Below are 20,813 nucleotides of genomic sequence, written 5' to 3' on the forward strand. Positions count from 1 at the left end.
TATATATATATATATACATTGAAATTGACAGTGAAAAAAAAACACAATTAGGTCCTCTGGTTCTCTGCTGTGAAAAAGAAGAAATACTTTTCACAAAACCCAATAAAATAATTTTCGAAAATTTCCAGATTAAAAAAATTTTTGTATTATGAAATTAAGAGCAGGAATGGCATGTAACTACCATCACTTTTACTATCAATTAGGTGCATACCAAGTACTGATGTTTGCCTTCCAACTACAAAATTAACTTGAAAATCCTGCATAACTATTAAATTACTTTCAATAAACTATATTATAGCCTGAAAATTACAACTTTAAATCTGTAAACTCTAAAGGTACTGATGAAGGATTTCAAAAGTCCAAATCTACTTATTTTATTGTTTAAGGATATTGTTTTTTACCGAAATATGTGTAGAATATGTATAGTTAAGGGATCTATTTTAAAATTGCAGATGGAAATAAATTATAGATTGAAAAAGGTGGGAAAAATCCTGATATAATTAAATTTTATTAGAGAGGATAAGTATGCAAAACTTAAAATATTTCTTTTTAATCAATATTCGTCAAACACACCCCAAAGACCGACTTTTTATAGATACTTTAGAAAAAAATTGTACACGTCACACTAATTTTAAAAAAAAATGGAGAAAAAGAAATAACTTAGAAAAGAGATGAGAAAACTTCACTACTGCGTAGTAATAAATAAAAATACTTGCATATTAGCTTTTTCTGATAAATCGAAAACGTAATAAAATCGAGAACTGCAAACAAGATATTTTAAGTTGTAAAATTTTGTAAAAATTAAAACAAACCTAGTGTAAAAAATCATTAAAAAGTGTAGAGTGACTTCAAAAAATCATAGAAATGAATAAAAAAACTGCAAAGTAAGCATTGGCTAAAAAGCACTCAGCACAAATTCTGTCTTCAGTAAAAAAAAGTAAACGACATCTCAGGAAACAGGTAAATTGGGTATTACTTTTTTTTTTCCTCCTCATGTTCTAGAGTTCAAAATTATCTGAACAAAATTACAACGAGGTTCTACATTTTTCAAAAATAAAGTGAAAGAAAATTCCCATGCTTGAGTGACATAGTTTGTCAAAAAAATGTTGCCAAGGGAGTAAAAAAATATAATCACAGACTGGAAAGAACATATATTGATCTAGAAGGAAGACTACGTTTTTTTCTTTAGAAATTTCAATCATTTGTGATATATTTTTTTGAAATAATTATTTTTTCTGCAGACTTTTTTTCCTCCTAGTTTCCCGAAGATTTACTTTTTTTAAGAATATGTAACAAGTTTTTAAATTTTCTTTTTTCATGTAACAGGGAGGAATTTATATACAAATAATTTTAAAAGCATGTACTTAATCCATGAATATATATGATTAATTTTTACTTTAGTTCATTGTAATTTAAATTTACTTAGTAAAACAAAAATTAAATATTTCATAAAACCATATAAGTAAAGATTGTAAGAGAATGGAAATTTTTACAAATATTTGTTTTGTTGGATAGTTGCTTTAATTACTCATATTTTTATAGCAATTTAGCTTTCTGGCTTTTTTTTTAAGTAAAATTTAACATTATTTAATAATTAATTATATCATTTATTAAATAGGAATAATTAAGAAAGTATTATAAGTTTCAGACAACTTAAAAAAAATATTACCAACAACTGAAACGTATGTAGAACCAGACGCCATTTGACCTTCTGTATTTTTCACAGTACAGCTGTACTCTCCTCTATCAGCTGAACGTTGCACATTTTGTATTGTCAAAGTACCACCGTGGTTTATTTTCTGCCTATGGCTTAAAGGCAGAAGAACTCCATCTGAAATAGATATGTATCATAAATTGTTTTGTTTTAGTAACTGAAAGAATAGCTAATTGCAATTAGCTCACCGAATTCAGATAAAATGAACAAATATTGTACAATAAATATTATGCAAATAATATTTTCAATATATATAACGAAAAATAAAAATAAATCAAGGATATGACTTAGATGAACAAATTAATTTTTATACAAAACTGCATTTAATTCAGCAACAAAAAGCTGCGTGATTTTTTTATTCTTCCCATTTCTGCAATTACAATAATATTTTTTTTTTGTTAGCGATTTTTAAGAATTGCCTTCCTTTATTCGTATTTAACTTTGGTTACAAAAACTAACTTTATAATATTTTAATGAAGGCCATAAATTGATACATTAAGCATTAAAATAAAAAATGCATTAAAATAAATTGATACATTAAAAAAAAATCTATTAACAACTATTGTGAAGTTGCTCACAAATTACGAAATGAGGACACAATAGCCTAGTATGATTTGTGGCATTCATTAACACAAAAACAGGCTAACTTTTTTTTAAAATAAAATAAAAATAAATTGTGGAATTTCATCAAACAAATAATATTACTCTGCTTAAAATATAGTCTCCTAGTATTGTCCTATATTCCTCATGTTATTTAGAGTTACAGGAAAAAAATAAAAACCAATTCTGCAATTTTATACTTTAATATTTTCAAGCATTTAAGAAAGATTACAATACGATTATCAGGCTATAAACAAAGAACATGCTTTCCCAATACTACTACTATGTAAAGTAGAACAGCAGCTTGTAATGACTCACATAGGACATGCTATGTTTCGGCGCTATGGAAAAAACCATCTTTAATGCTGAAATAAATATATATAAATATTAATACTGTATGTTCACTGCGCTAAAAAACGGACCACCATTAATAACTTTCGATCCAACGATCGGATCTTCGCGTTCTAGGACTCAATCTCAATAGTTCGAGAGCGTGATCTCAAATATGCTAATTAATTAGTGCAGACAGATAAAAATCAAGACGAAATCAGATAAAAAAACGTACTTTTTCTGAATAAACATGGCTTCATTTCGACTGATAGGTTTCTCTAATCCCCAAAATATAGGGTTAGCCGCAATCTGAGATATATGGTTACCATAGTTTGGTCAGAAGTGTGTTCCAAAGTTTAAAACCTCTAATATAAATTTTACTTTTTGGGTGTTTCGTCATATCACGAGAGCTTTTTAAGCGAATTAAAATTACAAAGCTTGTTTAGCCAAAGATAATTCTATTCGAAAATCAACTTTTAGTAAATATTTATTATATGCTATTATTTTATTTAATAATAATCTGAAAAAATTGAATTGTAAGATATAAAATTTTTTGCATCAATTTAAAAAAAAATATTTTAAAAAATTTACATGACAAAATTCAAAATTTGAGCAAAATTGGATGAATGGTTCGAAAGAAATTGAATTTCAAAATAGTCAGGTGTTTAAAATTCGGTTTTTCAGGAAGTATTTAACTGAGTTTGCTCAAATTTTATATTTTGCCATGTAAAATTATATTCTTTAAAATGATGAAAAAAATTGTATACTGCACAGTTCAAAATTTCATTCAACCTTCATTTAATAAAATAATAAGTATTTAATGAAAGTTATTTTTTTTGTCTGGAATTATCTTGGGGCAAACGAATTTCATAAAGAATGTGTTTTTAACAGAATATATTTTTACAAGAGGAATTATAAATTTGAGCAAAATCGGCCGAATAGTTCCTAAGAAAAGTAATTTAAAAAATATGACGTTTTCAAAATTCAATTTCTCAGACACTGTCGAAAGACTTTGTTCTAATTTTGTATTTTACCATTTAAAATTACATTCCTTGAAATAACGCGAAAGAATGTATACCTTATAATTTAAAATTTTTTCGACTATTATTAAATAAAATAATAAAAACTAATTAATATAGACAAAAAGTCTGGATAAACAAATTTCATAATTGCGTGCAAAAAATTTTCAATTTGCTTAAGAAAGTTTTCGAGATATTGCGAGATACGCAAAAAGTATAATTTATATTAAAGGGTCATCACTTTGGATCGCTCTCCTAGCCAAAGTATTGGGCCATACTCCCCGAATTGCGACAATCCCATTTATTTTGGGGGTCAGAAATCCGAATTCGAAAAAAAGGTATGTTTATTCGGAGAAAGTGCGTTTTTGTGTCTGATTTCGCAACTTAAAATATCGTCTGAACTTATTAATTAACATATTTGAGGCTACCCTTTTGAGACATTACGAGGCTACCCTTTTGAGTCCCTAGAACCGGAAAATCCCTAGTGTCCAAGAACGCTTGTTTTGTTAATCTTTTCTTTTACGAACTATATACAAACTTTATTGATACCGCAATATTGGTTGTTTTCCTTATGTGTGTCTAGTGAATATCTTATTTATGCTCTTGACTGTGTGAATATTTGAATGTCAAAAATGAACCTTATCAAGGAAAAATGAAGCCGAACTCAAATGACATTTAGAACAATTTTTAATTACTAAGTGTGTTCCCTAATGATTTAGCCGAATCTTGTAAAACTTTTGAGGAATTTAACTAAACTATTATTATTAGGACTCGCAAATTAATATTTAAATGGGAAAAATGTTCATTAAATATGACTAACTTTTCTTGAATTAGAAAAGGGTAACAGCAAAAGAGGGATAAAAATCATAAAAACTAGTTAATTTGGGAAGGAGAGACATGAATGAATTTTTCTATGAACACTTTTTGTGATTCATTTTTCTACTGAACGAGTATTAGATGGTTCCATCCTATTACTTGCATTTATTGCAATAATAACTTTTAGCAATACAAAAAAAAAATTCATTCAAAGATTATTGTGAAATTTTTTGATTGTTAAGTGTTATTTTATGTATCAGAAAGATTTGAAAATGAATATTAGAATTGCCTCAAATTATACTCGGTAAAATTTATTTCTATGGGATATTTTTAACGGTTAAAAAAAAGCAAAAATGTTTAAAATGTAGAACATTTTAAATGCATATTACTTATAAAGAAAATATTGTATTGTCAGCTTCTCTAAAAATTTTTCCAATTTGTGTGTTATGTATCATAGTTTGATTGAATTACTGAATTTTAGATGAAATTACAGAAAGTGAAACAGCCTCATAAGAAATAAGAAATAGTGAATTTTAAAAATTGGAGCAAAACATTATTTAGATAAGTTTTTTTCTACGCATTGAAAAAGTTTTTTTCTACACAAACAAAGGCATTCAAAAGTTGATCTATTCCCTTTCAACATGCAAAGATGGAAACATTTCTACAAGTTTTGAGGAAAAATACATTAAAGAAGTGCTAAGCTATTAATCATGTCATGATTTAAAAAAGTTTGCATTTGATCTTAATTTTTTTCACGGAATCGAAAAGATAGTACTTATTACATAGAGGTGGAGAGATTTTTGATTACTTCCAAAAAAACTAAAATAATAAATAAATAATATTATGTAAATACTTTTAAGCACTTTTTATTTTTTTTTTACTATTTCAACAATTCGTTAATATGGAGGTATTTTTAAAATAGCTGTTATCTAGTGAAAATTTTGGAACCTTGAAAAGTAATTACCTAACAATAGTAACAAGGAGCTAATTATAGTTAAAAAGTTGACTTTTAAGTAAAAGCATGATTTATAATGGCTTTTAAAAGTGTTACCAAAAATTAGGAATCTTTTTTATATCTACCACTTCTTTCTATAATCCCTGTAGTAAATATAGTGACAATCTTTTTTTATTTACCTAGATTTCACTGGTCTTATGTGTTTGACCCAGTTTTTATTGACCTAGAATTTGAAACTATCTTTGAATAATTTTATGGCAACAATTTTCTGAAAATAGGCGAAGAAAGCGACAGTGAATAAATTTAGTGATCTTCTTAGTTATTTAGTTAATATGGAAACTAGATATATACATAGTACGTTAGGAAATTAGATAATTACATATTGATTCAAATACATCATTGTTATTTAAATAAATTATATGTAGTTATACATATATTTAGTTTAGGTAGTTAAGGAACTTGCAAGTAACATTATGTGCTAGTTTGTCTTTTCAGCTGATAATTCACTTAGTGTACTAGTAATTAATTTAATAAGAAATCCTTGCTTAGTTTATTACACGAAGAAAAATATTTCTAGTTAAATTACTGTTCTTTATGGTATTGACATTTTTGGTAAAATAATCACATTTCTGATATTAAAACCAAAATACACAGAATTTGAGCCATTGATTTGAAAATTGTTTAGTTCGTTATGATTACGGATATATTAGAAATCCTATTTTACAAAATAATGGTTCTCATTACCAAATATTTAATTAAAATACAAAACTGAAAATTTTATTTAATAAAATAAAGGGTTTTTATATCATGTTCCACTGTATTGTATTAAAATTTCCATTAAGTTCTTCAGAAATGTCCTTTATTTTAACATTTCTTTGATAATTTTAACATTTTAATGTCTATGCTTTTTACCAGATAGAATATTAAAAGAGTTTATATACTTTTATTGTGTGCTTCAAATGGTGTTTTGTTCCTTAATAACTGAGGTGTAGGTAAATTATGAATTTCACATTAGGTTGTTTAGTTATAACAGTTAGTAACAGTTAGTCGTAACAGTAAAGTCAATGATTTAATTTAGTCCATTCCAAGCAAATATTTTCCATATATTTACAAATACATATTTTTTATAGTTTTAAAGGTTGGTAGATGTTATCTTTCAACTGAAATAAAATGAACGAAAACAATTAATTGACAAAAACCAAAGTTAACAAGTGTTATTTGAAGAAGGTAGGAGTCATCAAACTGAAACTTTTAGCATCATCTCTAATTATACCTGTTAAAATTACTAACATTTTGGTTGAAATCATTAACGCTTACAAGATTTACTACCAAACAGCAAGGTGATAAAAAATATTTTGTTAATTTTACCAAAAGTCTTTGCCAAAGCAATTTACTAAAAATTACCGTCTTTTTTTTATATATCCTTATAGCCAGTAGCATGGTAAATTTTACATTATTTTTATACTTTTTTACAGTACTGTTTTCTACAGTACTGTGATCTAACTGGTTAGATACTCAGTAAATAAGTGAAGTCAGAATTTTATTTCTTTCTAATGTTTATCCTACAATTCAGAACAGTAAACAAAACCTATTTTCCTCATTATTTCAAAAAATTTTATTTGATGTCCCGTTAAACTAATTATCCTCGATAAAGTTATTATACAAACTCTTTTATTCATTTTCATCAAAGAAACCTTCTTTTATGTAAATCTAAAATCCTTTTATTCAATAATAGCGAATTAATGTGGTTTATCTGTGACAAAATATTTCCTCTTCCTCAACACATTTCTTTTTGTGCTTATATTATCGTGCCTCGACATTTTATAGTAACAGGGTTTATTATCGCAATTCATTTTGGGATTTACAGCGTCACAAAAATATGCTGTTGTTTCCAAATATGATATTAAAAGCAACGAAGATCATTCAAATGCCATGAAAATGTTCTAAGTTGTAATACATTTGATAAATAATGTGTCAAAAACAGGCACGTCAAATATTCTTTTCAAAAAAGATTCACGATCGTCAGGTTTTGTTTTCTAAATAACAAAAATTCCTGAAGATCGATTTTTTGTTTGTTTGTAAGCTTATATCTTTCAGTGAATAAAAAAAAATTCTTCCTCTGCAGATTTTTTAAAGCTTTTCACTTTGAATAATTGCAAGATTCCTTAAATAATAACAAAATGGAAGTGTTTCCCAACATATATACAATTATTATTATTATTATTATTATGCATATATATATATATATATATATATACATATGTTCATATTACTCTTAAATATAAAACTAAAAAAATATAGATATTTAATTTCCTTATTTTATGAACGTCTCTTTCAACAAATTAATTGTATCCCTATGAGCAATAGTTTTAGTACAAATGTTTGCACTATTTCTCTTTTTCGCTAAGAAAATAAATTTATTTAAATCAACAAATAATTTTTAAGCCTAATCTTCCTACAAATTTCACCTTTCTCAGATTCTCCTAACAGAAGAAATTATTTTAATTTTACACTTAGAAAGTTATAAGTGTTAGCCAATAAGGTATTTTTCTATATTACCAATTAGTCTTAAGTTTTGCAGAAATAATTCCAATTATAAAGAGTTTTTTAAAACAGACTAATAAATTTAAAGCAGATCTACTTAATAACCATTTGCCTTATTCATTTATCCGGTTTCATTTATTAAAAAATGTAAAAAATATCGAATGCTGATGTATTTTCCCTGATCAAAGTATTAGTTCTAAACTATTTTTAAGGTTGAAACTAATTATGATTAGCGATTTTTGAAACCACTGTAAAGATTGCTTTGAATGTATGACCTTTTAAGAAGAATTAATTAATTTATTTATTAAACTTTTAAATTGTAGCCATTAGAAATTTACTTTAATTTTAGTAGTCCAGTGCAATAAAAAGTTCTTTATTTTTTTATTTTCTTTGTTTATTTATAATTTTTTTTGTTTAGTAAGTATGTATGTGGCTTCGACCTATAAACGGGCACCCTCCATAAAAACTGGTAATACGTGTAGATTTTACTATTACGAAAGAATTTATTAATGCTGTTTAAATTCTATAAATGGATTTCTATCCATTTAGGAGGGCTCTAACATTAACAGTCAACCTACGAAAGAAGGAAAGAAAGTAAAATGGTTTATATCTAGTTTGCGTTTATATGTAAAGTCCTACAAATATTACTAATATATATATTTATAAAGATTTTACAATTTTAGCTCAATTCTTTATTGAATTTTATAAACTTTTTTTCCTATAATGGGTTTTGTTACTCAAATTTTCCAATTATTAATGTTCTTAAAGTGTTTCTTTCACAGATGACTGCGCAGAACTTTATTCTGATATTTTTATCAATTATTTTTTACAAGAAAAATTAACGCACTTTAATTGTGCTTTTCTTCCTTAACTATTTTTATTATAACTATAATATTAGTCAACCTTATTTTAAGCTTAACTATTTTTATTGAATTTTTTTTCTTTCATTTTGATATTTTGTTTTCAGCTTTTCTTTTTTTTTAATTTTAAATTCATCTAAAATTGCATTATGTTTATATTTCTCTTAGCTCCTTTGAGACAAACATGTATTAAAAAAAGTAAGACTTAAATATATAATTGTAAAAATTGTAATAAATTTAAATAATAATTGCAAAAAAATATTTTTTTAATGTATTGTAATTGTAATCAATCAAAAAATCACTAATATACATTAGTTATAGAAAATTCCAAAGCATGTTTTTTAAACAATGTTCGTATATAAAAGGTTTAGAATGTTGCAATGCACACTATAATAAAAAAAAATTTGTGTAGAAAAATAGATTAAAAGCTTTTCTTTAACGAGATGCTCATTTTCAAAAGCAATAAATTTTTCGTACAATCAGCTTTCCAAGATGGTCTGTCTGCTTAGTTTGGCTCCACTTCCTTTTATTTTAGACGATCATAAATAAAAATCCATTGAAAAAAAGTTTCCTCATAGTAAATACGTTTTTGTGACTGAATTTGTAACTTAAAATATCGTCGCACAGATATTTTTGCAACACATTTATAGTGTTAAATTTTCGAACTATTAAAATTGAAGGTCTGTACATCTATAAATTTGATTGTTAGATCAAAAGCTTAAGAGTTAGATCGAAAGTTATACAAGGTTCTCACATTTTGTTCTCCCTTGTCAGTTTGATAATTAACTTTTATAAATAACACAAAAATCGTAAAATTTTGTAATACGGAGTAAAATTAAATTTCTTTCAACTTTACAGGAATAATCCTCTTAACAGACTCCATTTAGAGAGAAAAAAACAGCTCCCGGATATATAGACGGCTCAATATGTCCTCCTCTACAGTTAAAAGAAAACTAGGAGTGGGTGAACAAACTATACACAGTACATGAATATTCATCGAAAAGTATTTTGCAAAATCTTGGTATTTATATGAATTTAAATATTTTCATTCATATCCTGTTGGACTATCTTTGGAAGAATATCCTCTAGGCAGAAATAAAGGACTTTAAAAATTCGATTTATTTGATCGGTGGATTTTTTGTAAGTATAAAAAAATGAAAAAATAACATGTATGAAGATTTTACCTATAAGTATAAAAACTACATTTGTTATGAGAGATTAAAATTTGAATGGGTCAAAATTGTAGGATGGTGCAATTCACATCTAACTGTGCTAAATTAGAAAATGGTTAAATTTCCTTTAACAAATTGATGATAAATGAATATAAAAACGAGAATCAAATTTTGCAAAAATTTGTTATTATCGTAATAAATTTTGAATTTAGTTTAATTGATATTTTTTTTCATTTTACTTGCTGTATTTCAACAGATACGTAATATAACTTTCAAAAAAGATATAGCATTTTTCATCCTAAATAATATCTTCATATATATTTGGTAAACTTGCTTTTGTATGCTTAGCAGGCGATTACTTTAAGTAGTAATTGCGTTAGTTTTTTAATGGTTTACCGCCTAAATTTCCCTAAAAAATTCAACGCATGTTTTATTTCCCGCAAATCGAATCAAACCATTATTCACATATTATTTATTTATTTATTGCTATTTATTTATTTTTGCTAAAAATATCCCATTAGGTATGGCAGATTTTAAGCCCTATCTATTCCTTATGAAAGTATATTAATTTTTCTGTTCTCCTAAGAATTTTGTACAGCAGCAAGAGCTAAACTCTAAAATTCTATTCCAAGTTCATTTACTTCCTAAGTATTTACTTACTCTTAAACCATTTGATGCTCTTGATGGGATATCCTCCGTAAGGGCAACGAATCGTCAGGTCTTCTCCCGAAACAGCAGTTACGTTTCTCATTGTTCTGACGAAAGGCGGTCCGTAAATGTTAAGTCGGGCTGCATGAAAGGTGCTGCCGACATCATTTTCGCCTTGACACCTATATTCACCGCTGTCTTCGACTCGAGCTTCCGTGATGTTCAGCACACCAGTCACGTGACCGAGGTCACCCATTCGATCCACGGCTGTCACACGGGGACCTTGATCTATGGCAATGTCGTCTAGATGCCATGTGATGCGGGGCAGAGGATTACCGGTTGTAACACACTTGAGGGAAATTGAGTCACCGGAATGGGCTGTATGTTCTGGAAATGCTGATATCAAGGTCGGAGGCACATCTGTAATAAATGAATTCACATTAATGTATTAATTCAACCATTCGAAGATTCAATATCCATTAGAATTTTAGTCTATTTCACATTAATACAGAATTTAAATCCCTCTATATCGAAAAATCGTGAGTGTTGCCATCACTGTTTTCGGTGTTCAATTTAGTTAACAGTTTTCTTTGCTGTGATAAAATTATAAGACTTAGAAACTAGAACTAAGAATAGTGAGTAGGAAAATGTATATATACCACGATGAATTTCTGACAATTAGATCGGTAATTATTAACTGTTTAACTTGGAATTAAGAAATTTCCATGCGGGCAGTGCAACTAAAAATGCAACTATAGAGTTAATTTTGATGAGCTAAGAGGGCCATTTTTTTGATGATCTAAGTACGAGAATTTTTCAAATTTCATTCCAATGTTACCCGTTTTTCATAAGTTTGTTTCGGATTTTTTTTAGTTTTAAATAAAGAAAACATTCCTATTGTAGTAGAAAATTTTATTTACCTTTCCTGAAATTTAAATTAACACACGCGTTTAGCAATGAAAGATAGTTCTGAGGCTATGAGACACTGCTTATAACATTTATATAGATGAAATTCGTATTTTATTTTATTAAAAAAAATTTAAATACCATTCCTTCCCTTTGTGTTACAAAGATAACGACCCAAAAAGAATATATTTTAGTGCAAAAGGAGAGAGCTTAAAAAGAGAAATGTTAATAGGTGCTGAATTCGTTTTGAGGTCTGTTCTAACCGATTTTTATTAAAGATCAGTTATATATGTGCAAAAATAAGAATACAGAATCTGCAGAGGTAATGTAACAGCTTTCGCATCCACAATTATGGGTTCTCGTTAAAATTGCCCATTTCGGAAAACATGCGAGTGAGGATAGTATTTGAGTGCATAAACGTTGCCTTAATAATTAACTATCCCCATATATGGTACATACTACACAGGTTTAGAATCAGAAAAATATTTTTTGAGTACAATGTGCCGGAAAGAAAAGAAACCCTAAATAACTTTTGATCTAATGATCAGATCTTCACGTTCCAGGACACAATTTAATGGTACCAGGGGTTGACTTCAAATGTATTAATTAATGAGAGCACACAATATTTTAAGTTACAAAATCAGACACACAAACGTACTTTTCTCTGCATAAAGATAACTTTTTACCGACGGATTCAGATTTCTGACCCCCGAAATATTGAGGGTAACCGCAATCTCGGAAATATGCTGCCCATAGTTTGATAAGAAGAGCAATCCAAAGTTTGGACAAATGTTAATTCTACTTTTTGAGAATTTCACCATATCACTGGAATTTTTGAAGCGAATTCCAAATTCTTGATTCACAACTATCTAATTCGTTTGCTCAAAGATGCAAAAAAAAAATTTTTATTAAATATTTATTAATTTTATTATTTTTTTTATTAATTGTCTAAAAAATTTTTAAGCGTAAGGTCTACAATTTTTTACGTCTATTTAAAACATGTAATTTTCTATGGCAAAATGCAAATATTGAAAATTATCAGATGAACAGTTACTGAAAAATTGATTTCAGCAAGTTCTATATTTTTCTCATGATTTTAATGGTAAATAGGAAATATTATTAATACATCTACCTGTATCATGTTTCATCATTAAGGCAAAAAGTCATATGAGTTCGAATAAAATTTATATTATTTATATTATGCACATAAATCTAAGTTCATTTTTCTTGGAAATATTTTTTACCATCATTTGAAAGATTACACTTCTGAACTATCTGATGATCAGTATGATCTTTAATCATATGCTATATTTTTTTTATGGTGAATTCTCTCAATAAGAAAAATAGAGCACTGGTTTTATTATATCGTTGTCATGGTATGAGAAAGAAAACAAATGCATAATAAAGATTAAACCTGCATTACTGTAAATATATTGGTTCTGGGCTAATAAGAGTTGAATTGTTCAACTTCAAAATATATCCTCGCATGAAGTTACTTATCAAATTTAGACTGAAAAAATATAATTTAACCAATATGACTGAATTAAAAATACGCAACAGAAAAAAACTAAATTTTTTCAACACTTGAAAGATAAAAATAGAACTTGATTTTTCACAACGAGAATTCATGATTTTTAAAATCATAAAATTTCCTTTAATATATTTTTTCTTGTTTTCTATGTCTAAACTAAAAGGTGAATATATATATATATANTTGCATGACTTAATCTTCAAACTACTGTTCTATATTATTAAGCAATGTTGCTTAAAGAAAAAGTTTCAAAAGGTTTGCTCCCTACTGTCTATTTTTTTTATTTACATTATGGTGGGTGCTCTTTTTGGAAGATTGTGTTATCTCTCTGTTTTTTGGATTTTGGGTTGAGTAATTTTCTTATTGAATTAAATTTTATATGTATATATATATATACAGAGAGAGAGAGAGAGAGAGAGAGAAATTTTTTAGAAAATTGAAAACAAATTTTCAAACAATTATAAAATTTGTACGTTCAAAGATATTTCCATGCGAAATATAACTATTTGTATGGATTATTTTTTTTAAAATTATCTTACTTAATAATTGTCAAAAAAAATTTATTATAAGGTATACCTTTTTCACATCATTTAAAGGAATGTAATTTTAAATGGCAAATTACAAAATTATGCGCGAAATTGGTCAAATAGTTTCTGAGAAATTAAATTTTGAAAAAGTCTTATTCTTAAAACTCATTTTCTCTGGAACTATTCGTCCGATTTTGATCAAAATTTATATTTTGCCTAGTAAAAATAAATTTTATGAGATTATGTAAAACAATTATACCTTACATTTCAATATTATTTCGACTATTATAAAATAAGCTAACAAACAATAGTAAAGGCTCACAGGAAGTTGTTTTTGCATGGGAATATCGTTGGCTAAATAAATTTTATAGTTGAATGTTTTATTTAAAATTCGCGATCTATCCGCGATCTATTTCTCGAAATATAGCGAAATACGTAAAAAGTAAAATTAACATTTTGGGTTCCTAACTTTGGACCACTCTCCTGACCAAACTATTGGGACCATATTTTCCAGATTGCAGCTAACCCTAGGGTTTAGAAATCCAAATTCGTCGGAAAAAAATGTTTATTCAGAGAAAGTACGTTTTTGTGTCCGATTTCATAACTTAGTATATCGTCTGCTCTCCAAATAATTAATGTATTTGATGTCTGCCTTTCGAATCTTTAAGATTGAGCCCTAGAGTGTGATGATCTTATCATTAAATCAAAGTTATTCAAGGTGGTCCGTTTATTTATTTATTTTTTTTGCGCAATGTACATTACTGTAAAATCCTTATTTTTCAACCATCATGTAGCAACAATGGGTTTAAAACTGTAGGAAACAGAGCTTTGAAATCCTGTCAAAGAATCTCAGCGATTAGAAATCAGGTAAAAAAGAATTTGCCACTAACTCATTGACGCTTAGAGTACCTTCCCATTTCTTTATTGACAACGTTTACATTAGTGTAGAAAACTTTTTCCTTATAATATATTGTAAAAAAATAAACAGTGTATGGTGAATACACTCACTATTAAACTGCCTAGCTGCACTATTTAACTTCAGGTTAAGTATTACCGAGTTGTCCTGTCTTGAAAATAAATAGCTTGTGTGCATAATACTCGCTGGCCTACAGTAGACTGTTTTTTTTAACTTTTTTATATGGTACGCTTATAAAAATTCATTTATGCAAAATAGTATCTTTAAATCAAATTACTTATTCTTGGAAAACCTTATTTTTTATTTAAATTTAAAAAAAAACTTTTTTGGTGTACAAATCAAAAACTTAAGAAGGACGTATTTGAATGAAAGTCATAGTTTGCAGTTAATTATGGATAAAATGGGAATTAGTGATAAGCTGCGTTTAAACCAAATGTTATTGAATGATTTAGCTGATTTTCAGCATATTTTCACGAAAGTATCAGAAGCAAAAGTTTGAAGAGCTCCAAATACGTCCATGTGATGACAAATGATTGACGAACGACTTTTCTTATGTCACAAAAGAGCGGAGTTGAGTGGTATAGAAACTTTCTGGTTATTCATCAATGTCATCTAAAACGCTCCTAAACGTTCATGTCCATATATATATATGTATATATATATATATATATATATATAAACAAAAATTGCTAAAAAAATAACACAAATGTCTTTTCTCGGGTATTCAATTTCTGAAATAAAAAAATCAATAAGTCATTTTCTAACGTGAATTTTTCCTATGGATAGAAGAAATTTAAACAGAAGTGTTTAGAATTTTAAGATTTGAGAAATTTTGCGTTTAGAAAGGTACTTATCGAATTTAAACTGCTTTCAAAGTATTGGAACATTTGCCACCGATAAATATCTTTATCGAAATAAATCCATCTAACTGTAATAGAAAATGATGAAAGATTATTGATTTCATTAAAAGTATAAATTTCCTTTGGAGTGTAAAAAAAGAATCTTTTTTGGTCGAAATTTACTCTTTCCTTTTTAATTCCTGTCTCGATAATTTTTTGTCGATTAGCAGAAATTCTATTTCAATAATGCTGAAATCACCTAATTTTGGTGCACCCTTATGGACAAAAAAAAATTATTTTTTTAATTATTTTTCTTTTTATTGATTGTATACAGTCTTTTACACAATTTAACCTAAATTTTTGTAATTTTGAGTTTTAATTATTTTTTAAGCTAATATAATCTAATTTTATATAGGATTTTCCTGCAAATTTCGAAAATTCCACTACTTACAACCACAAAGCAGGAGTTTATGAATACAAACAATGCTTCCTTGATTAAATTGTTTAACTATTTATAGATAATGGGTCTGTAAAATTTAATTTCATTAGGATGAGTAGTTTCTGAGAAAAGGTACATTTCATGGCAAAAATCACAGTTTTGAGAAAAATAGCGTTTAGTGTAAAGTAATGATATTTTACTCATAACAACTATTTTTCATGTTTTTTTAATAATAAAGAATAAATGTACTCTTAATAATGTATCTCTGTTTTTTATACACTCTAGATTTTGTAGTTGTTTTTTTAAGAAAAATTCAATTATATGGTTTTAACCTTTTGCTTACGACTGGTACAACTTGTGGACCACAGGTGATGGTACAATATGGAACACCGTAAGCAAAGGGTTAAATGAGAATATCATGAACAGTCGTTGTAGTTCATAGGTAAGTGCTTCACTTCCCTTTGAAATATATCCTCTCAAAACATATCTAATCTTTTGATTTCTTTAAAACAATTATTTTATACCAAAACTTAAGAAATTTTAAACGCATTCTTTTGAATTTGAAGCTTAAGTAATTTCAAAAAATAACAAGCTATGTACTATAATGTATACAAACTTTTGCTCAAAAAGCAATTATTTCTTACAGCATTGTTACATTTATTATTCTTGAAATACTAATTAATATTATTACAATACTAATTATCTCAATTATTACAGTACTACGAGAAGTTATTATTCTGAAAGGATTCATTCTTATTCTCAAAGGATCATTGAAATTACTATCCAGTTTGAATTTTGAAGGCCATCTGCATTAAGTCTCTAGGTGACTGTTATCCATGAAATTTATGTTCCTGTTGCATTATACAGGTTAGGAGACAGTTGTGTTGCCGACCTATCCCTTCTGGCTAGAAACATCGTCTAGAGAATGACAAATGACTATACTAACGATAGATATCCAAACAAATGCATAGAAAAAAAACTAGTATTGGGTTAAGCTACGTTGTTTTGAAACATCCTTAAGCTATAAGCTATGCTGAATTAATAAGGTTCATAAGAGCGTTCATAAAGGCTGCATAAAAGAGTTCATGGTGTCATTGCCTTACCACGCCACTGGCCACTGAGTCTCAAAGGTATTCACGAGGAGCTTAGCTACCATCTGATACCTTTTTTGAGTATAGGCATTAATTGTTTTCTTTATATATATTTTAAAATAGGCATTCCGCCCTTTAAATGTTTTCTACCGCGCAGCTCATTTGCTGAAATAAAGATGTATTTCTCTACAAAGTATTCAACAAAAGAGTAACAGTTTATAACGAAAAATTCCTTCTATTTGTGATAGATTTTCATGCTTTAGTTGTCTAAAGATGAAATAAAGCTAAATCGAAAACTACTTGTAATCATTTGTAAGTTGTTATATATATCGACGCGTTATAACAATATAAAAACATGATATTACATCAAAAATTTACGTTCTTATAATTTTTCATTTTTATTTTCATTTTTTTTCCCAAAAATTTGCACCGTAGATTGAATCATAGCACGAATTTATCTCAATATTTAGTAGTTCTTTTTAAAGATTAATATTACTTTAAAAAATAAATTAATTTACTAGTTACCATTTTCATCAACAATCAAGTGTTTCCCCGTTACTTCTATAAAAAAAACGAGCTCTGAATTTGTTTTATAACCTTTGCTTTAATCGCCATTTTGCTCAAGTCATCGATTTCACTGCTCAACTTGCGATGTTTGATAAATAAATTTAATAATAAATTTCTCTTCAAAGAACCGAAGACGTGAGGATAAAAGTAATAAGAAAGCTGTAGAAGTACTCAATTTTCTAAGAAACTCGAAAAGCTTCTCAAATATTTCTAAAGGAAAATTTATAATTTTAGAAGCTTAAATTATTTTAATACTCTCTTGAAAGTACGATAACGAAACGAACTAAAAGAGTCTTTGAAAAAAGTATTTGTCTTTAAAATTAAATTTACTAACATAGCATTATTATTTATTATAAATTGCGAGAAACATAGCTTGGGTATATAGTTATTCCAAAATTAAAATTGGCAAGTTCATGCATAAATATATAAACCTTGCATTAGCTCAGTCGAACAAATATGTTGGCTGCTCGAAGGCTGGTATAATATTTGTATTGACAGAGGCTTAGTTATTCTGAAAATAATTCATTTAATGAGAGCGTTTGTTAAATAATTTGTTTTCAGCTTAAAGATATAATTTAAAATATTGAGTAAAAGCATAATTAATTACAGCATCATTAATAAATAATTTTGAGTAAAAGCATAATTAATTACAGCGTCATTAATAAATAATTTTGAGTAAAATCATAATTAATTCATTGTAAAGCGGGACGTTTTTTCTTTCTTTTTTTGGAATTATAATTCCATTAAATTTCTTTTAAGTTAATTTAAAATTTCATAAAATATTACATTTCAACTCGGCTGTAGTTTGAATAAGCAGTGAATCGATTCTGAAACATCTCTTAATAAACTTTATTTTACGTTACATTAGGGTAACAATAATATTTCATTTTATAACCGCCGTTTAACAGCCGACACAATTTTTGGGTTTGCTCAACTGGGTAGCCTTGTAATTTTAAACCCTATCTAGAAGACAAGAGATCTCAGTGGTTAAGCATTGGGAGAAATTTGCATTCGTGGAAGATTTTTTGGGGGAATTAACCCGCATTTTCGTTACATGGGAAGGAAGATCAGGAAAATCTCACATGGTTGGCCTGATGGCAAGGATTTTCTAACCCATGATCCGCCTACCACTGAGGATATTTTATGTCAGCAGGCATATTTTATGCGGTCTGTGACAGCCGAGTGTGGAATTCGTATTGACCAGCCATCGCTGGGAATCGAACCCGGTTCACCTTAGTGTAAGACAAAAGCTCTATCCCCTGAACCACCACAGCTCTTAAAAAATTAATACTAATATTAAAAAGAAGGATTTCATTAATTGTTGCTAGTTTTTAAATTAACTAAAAGATTCAGCTCCCTCCTAGCTCAGTGGACCAACTTCTGTTAATATTTCATCTTTATCATTATTTATACTAAGGCCCATAAGTTTAAAAAATAAAAACAAAACTTAATTCATTAACTGAACATTATTATTATTATTTCAAGTTAGCACACTTTGATAGCAAGTTAATCGAAAATAAGTGAATGATTACCTGGATTTGAAAAAAAAAATATGAAAACAAGAAGACACAATAAGAATCAATGAAAGAAATTAAATTTTGCTTGTTAACGATTTAAAACTATGTTAACTTGTAACCTTATGTCATTGCATCATTTCAAACAGGAAACGGTTTCCCTCTTTTATGAATTCTAGAATTTATTATAATTTTTTTTTTGTTTTTTTGTTTTAATCCTTTTTAACAAGTCTATAAAAATAATTAAGTATTATATCTGGCAAATATCTAATCCTTTTTCCGTTTATTTTATTATTTTATTTTGTTACATGCAGAAAACAAAATACTGGTAGAAAAACTGTACTGTATGGTTAAGAGATTTTTGGTAAAAAAAAGGAGGGAAAAACGAAAAACACAATTTCTATTAGAAAGACAAACATATGCGGTATTTCAACAATTCATTTGGTAGTTTTTCAATTCGTATGGTAACAGTCTCCGGGAAGTTCTGGTTTTCACAGTTATAGTTCTTATTACAACACAATTAGTAAATAATACAGTACTGAGAAGTAAATTTAATAGTGTTTATTGTTTTTATGTTAAACTCCAAGATATCATGATAAAATTACCAAATTTTACCGCATTTACCAAATTTTTTCATGTAATGCCATAATTTATTGCTAATTTTACCGAAAATATTACCAAAGCGCAGCAGTAAAAATTACCGACACTTTTTATCTTCCCAAAGAGCTAGGAACTAGGTAAATTTTACCATATTCTGGTACTTTTGACCATAATTTTTCTCAGTGTACTTTGACTTAAGGTTAAGCATACACATGTAAAATGAGGATTTGGAAAGGAATATGATTTATGAAACAATGGATAAATGGACAAAATGGACAAAACAAGCATACTCATTTTTGGAAGGAGGAGGAAAAAGGTAGGGGAAAAATCGTGAAAAAAAAGCTCTTAAAATTACTAGAGCTTTCAAATATATTTTACAGGCAAGTTTAGAAGTAAGTGATTTTTGAACTAATTATCTAATGTTAAATTATTTTTAATCCATGGTATTCCAGGTATATTTTTTACACACCATATAGTTTGTAGTTTTTTAAGGCGAAACAGTGCCTATGTACGAAGATAGTTATTTAAGTTAGGGCCGTTTTGTTGAGTACTTAATAGGTGATGCGTGAGCCACAACGAGTCTCCGCATTTCCTGTCGTGTCTCCGCATTTCCTGTCGTGTCTCCGCATTTCTTGGGAACAACTGTGCTCAGTTGAAGCTGTGTAGATAAACTGTGTGGTCAGTTCCATATCTTTTAAATGTTCCAATTTAACAAATCGCTCCCCCCCCCCACGCAAGAGTTCCGGTGAGTGATGCATCTTTCGTCTGCTACAAACCTGTCTGCTACATACATTCACTGGCAGATTTGTGAAGTATTAAAACTCGCTATTTTGGAATTACTCGGAATTTCGCTATTTTGTGACAATCCCTCCCTCCGCAACTCAGATCTCGGTTTTATTGGACTCTTTTGGTTGGGAAGTTCTGGACCACCCCTCCCTACAGCCAAACCCTTGCGCTCAGTGATTTTCATCTTTTCCGTTATTTCAAACATCATTTCTATGACGAATACATGAAAACGGCAGTACTCTTTTGGTTAACGGGGCAGGCAGCAAATTTGTATAAAAAGGGTGTTCTAAACCTAGTTGTAAGGTATGATAAATGTTTGCTCAAACTTGCCAACTATGCTGAAAGAGAAACGTAATAATAATCTAAAAATCAAAATGCTTTTCTTGAAAATTTTCTTTCATTTGGCCCTCACCTAAAAACGATTCTCGCATCATATATA

The 20,813-nt window shown here is 27.9% G+C and overlaps 1 protein-coding gene across 1 annotated transcript in view; it reads right to left on the reverse strand.

Moving 5' to 3' along the window:
* The window catches only part of LOC107440526 (cell adhesion molecule Dscam1), a 191,873-nt gene that overhangs the window by 57,673 nt on the left and 113,387 nt on the right, over window positions 1–20,813 (reverse strand). The window contains exons 8-9 of the mRNA XM_043047307.2: window positions 10,671–11,078; window positions 1,670–1,831 (exon numbers count right to left, since the gene is read on the reverse strand). Of these exons, the coding sequence (XP_042903241.1) occupies window positions 1,670–1,831; window positions 10,671–11,078 (570 nt within the window). The remainder of the gene's footprint in view (window positions 1–1,669; window positions 1,832–10,670; window positions 11,079–20,813) is intronic.

This window comes from Parasteatoda tepidariorum, chromosome 1 (genome assembly GCF_043381705.1).
Source record: "Parasteatoda tepidariorum isolate YZ-2023 chromosome 1, CAS_Ptep_4.0, whole genome shotgun sequence".
Classification (NCBI taxonomy): Eukaryota; Metazoa; Arthropoda; class Arachnida; order Araneae; family Theridiidae; genus Parasteatoda; species Parasteatoda tepidariorum.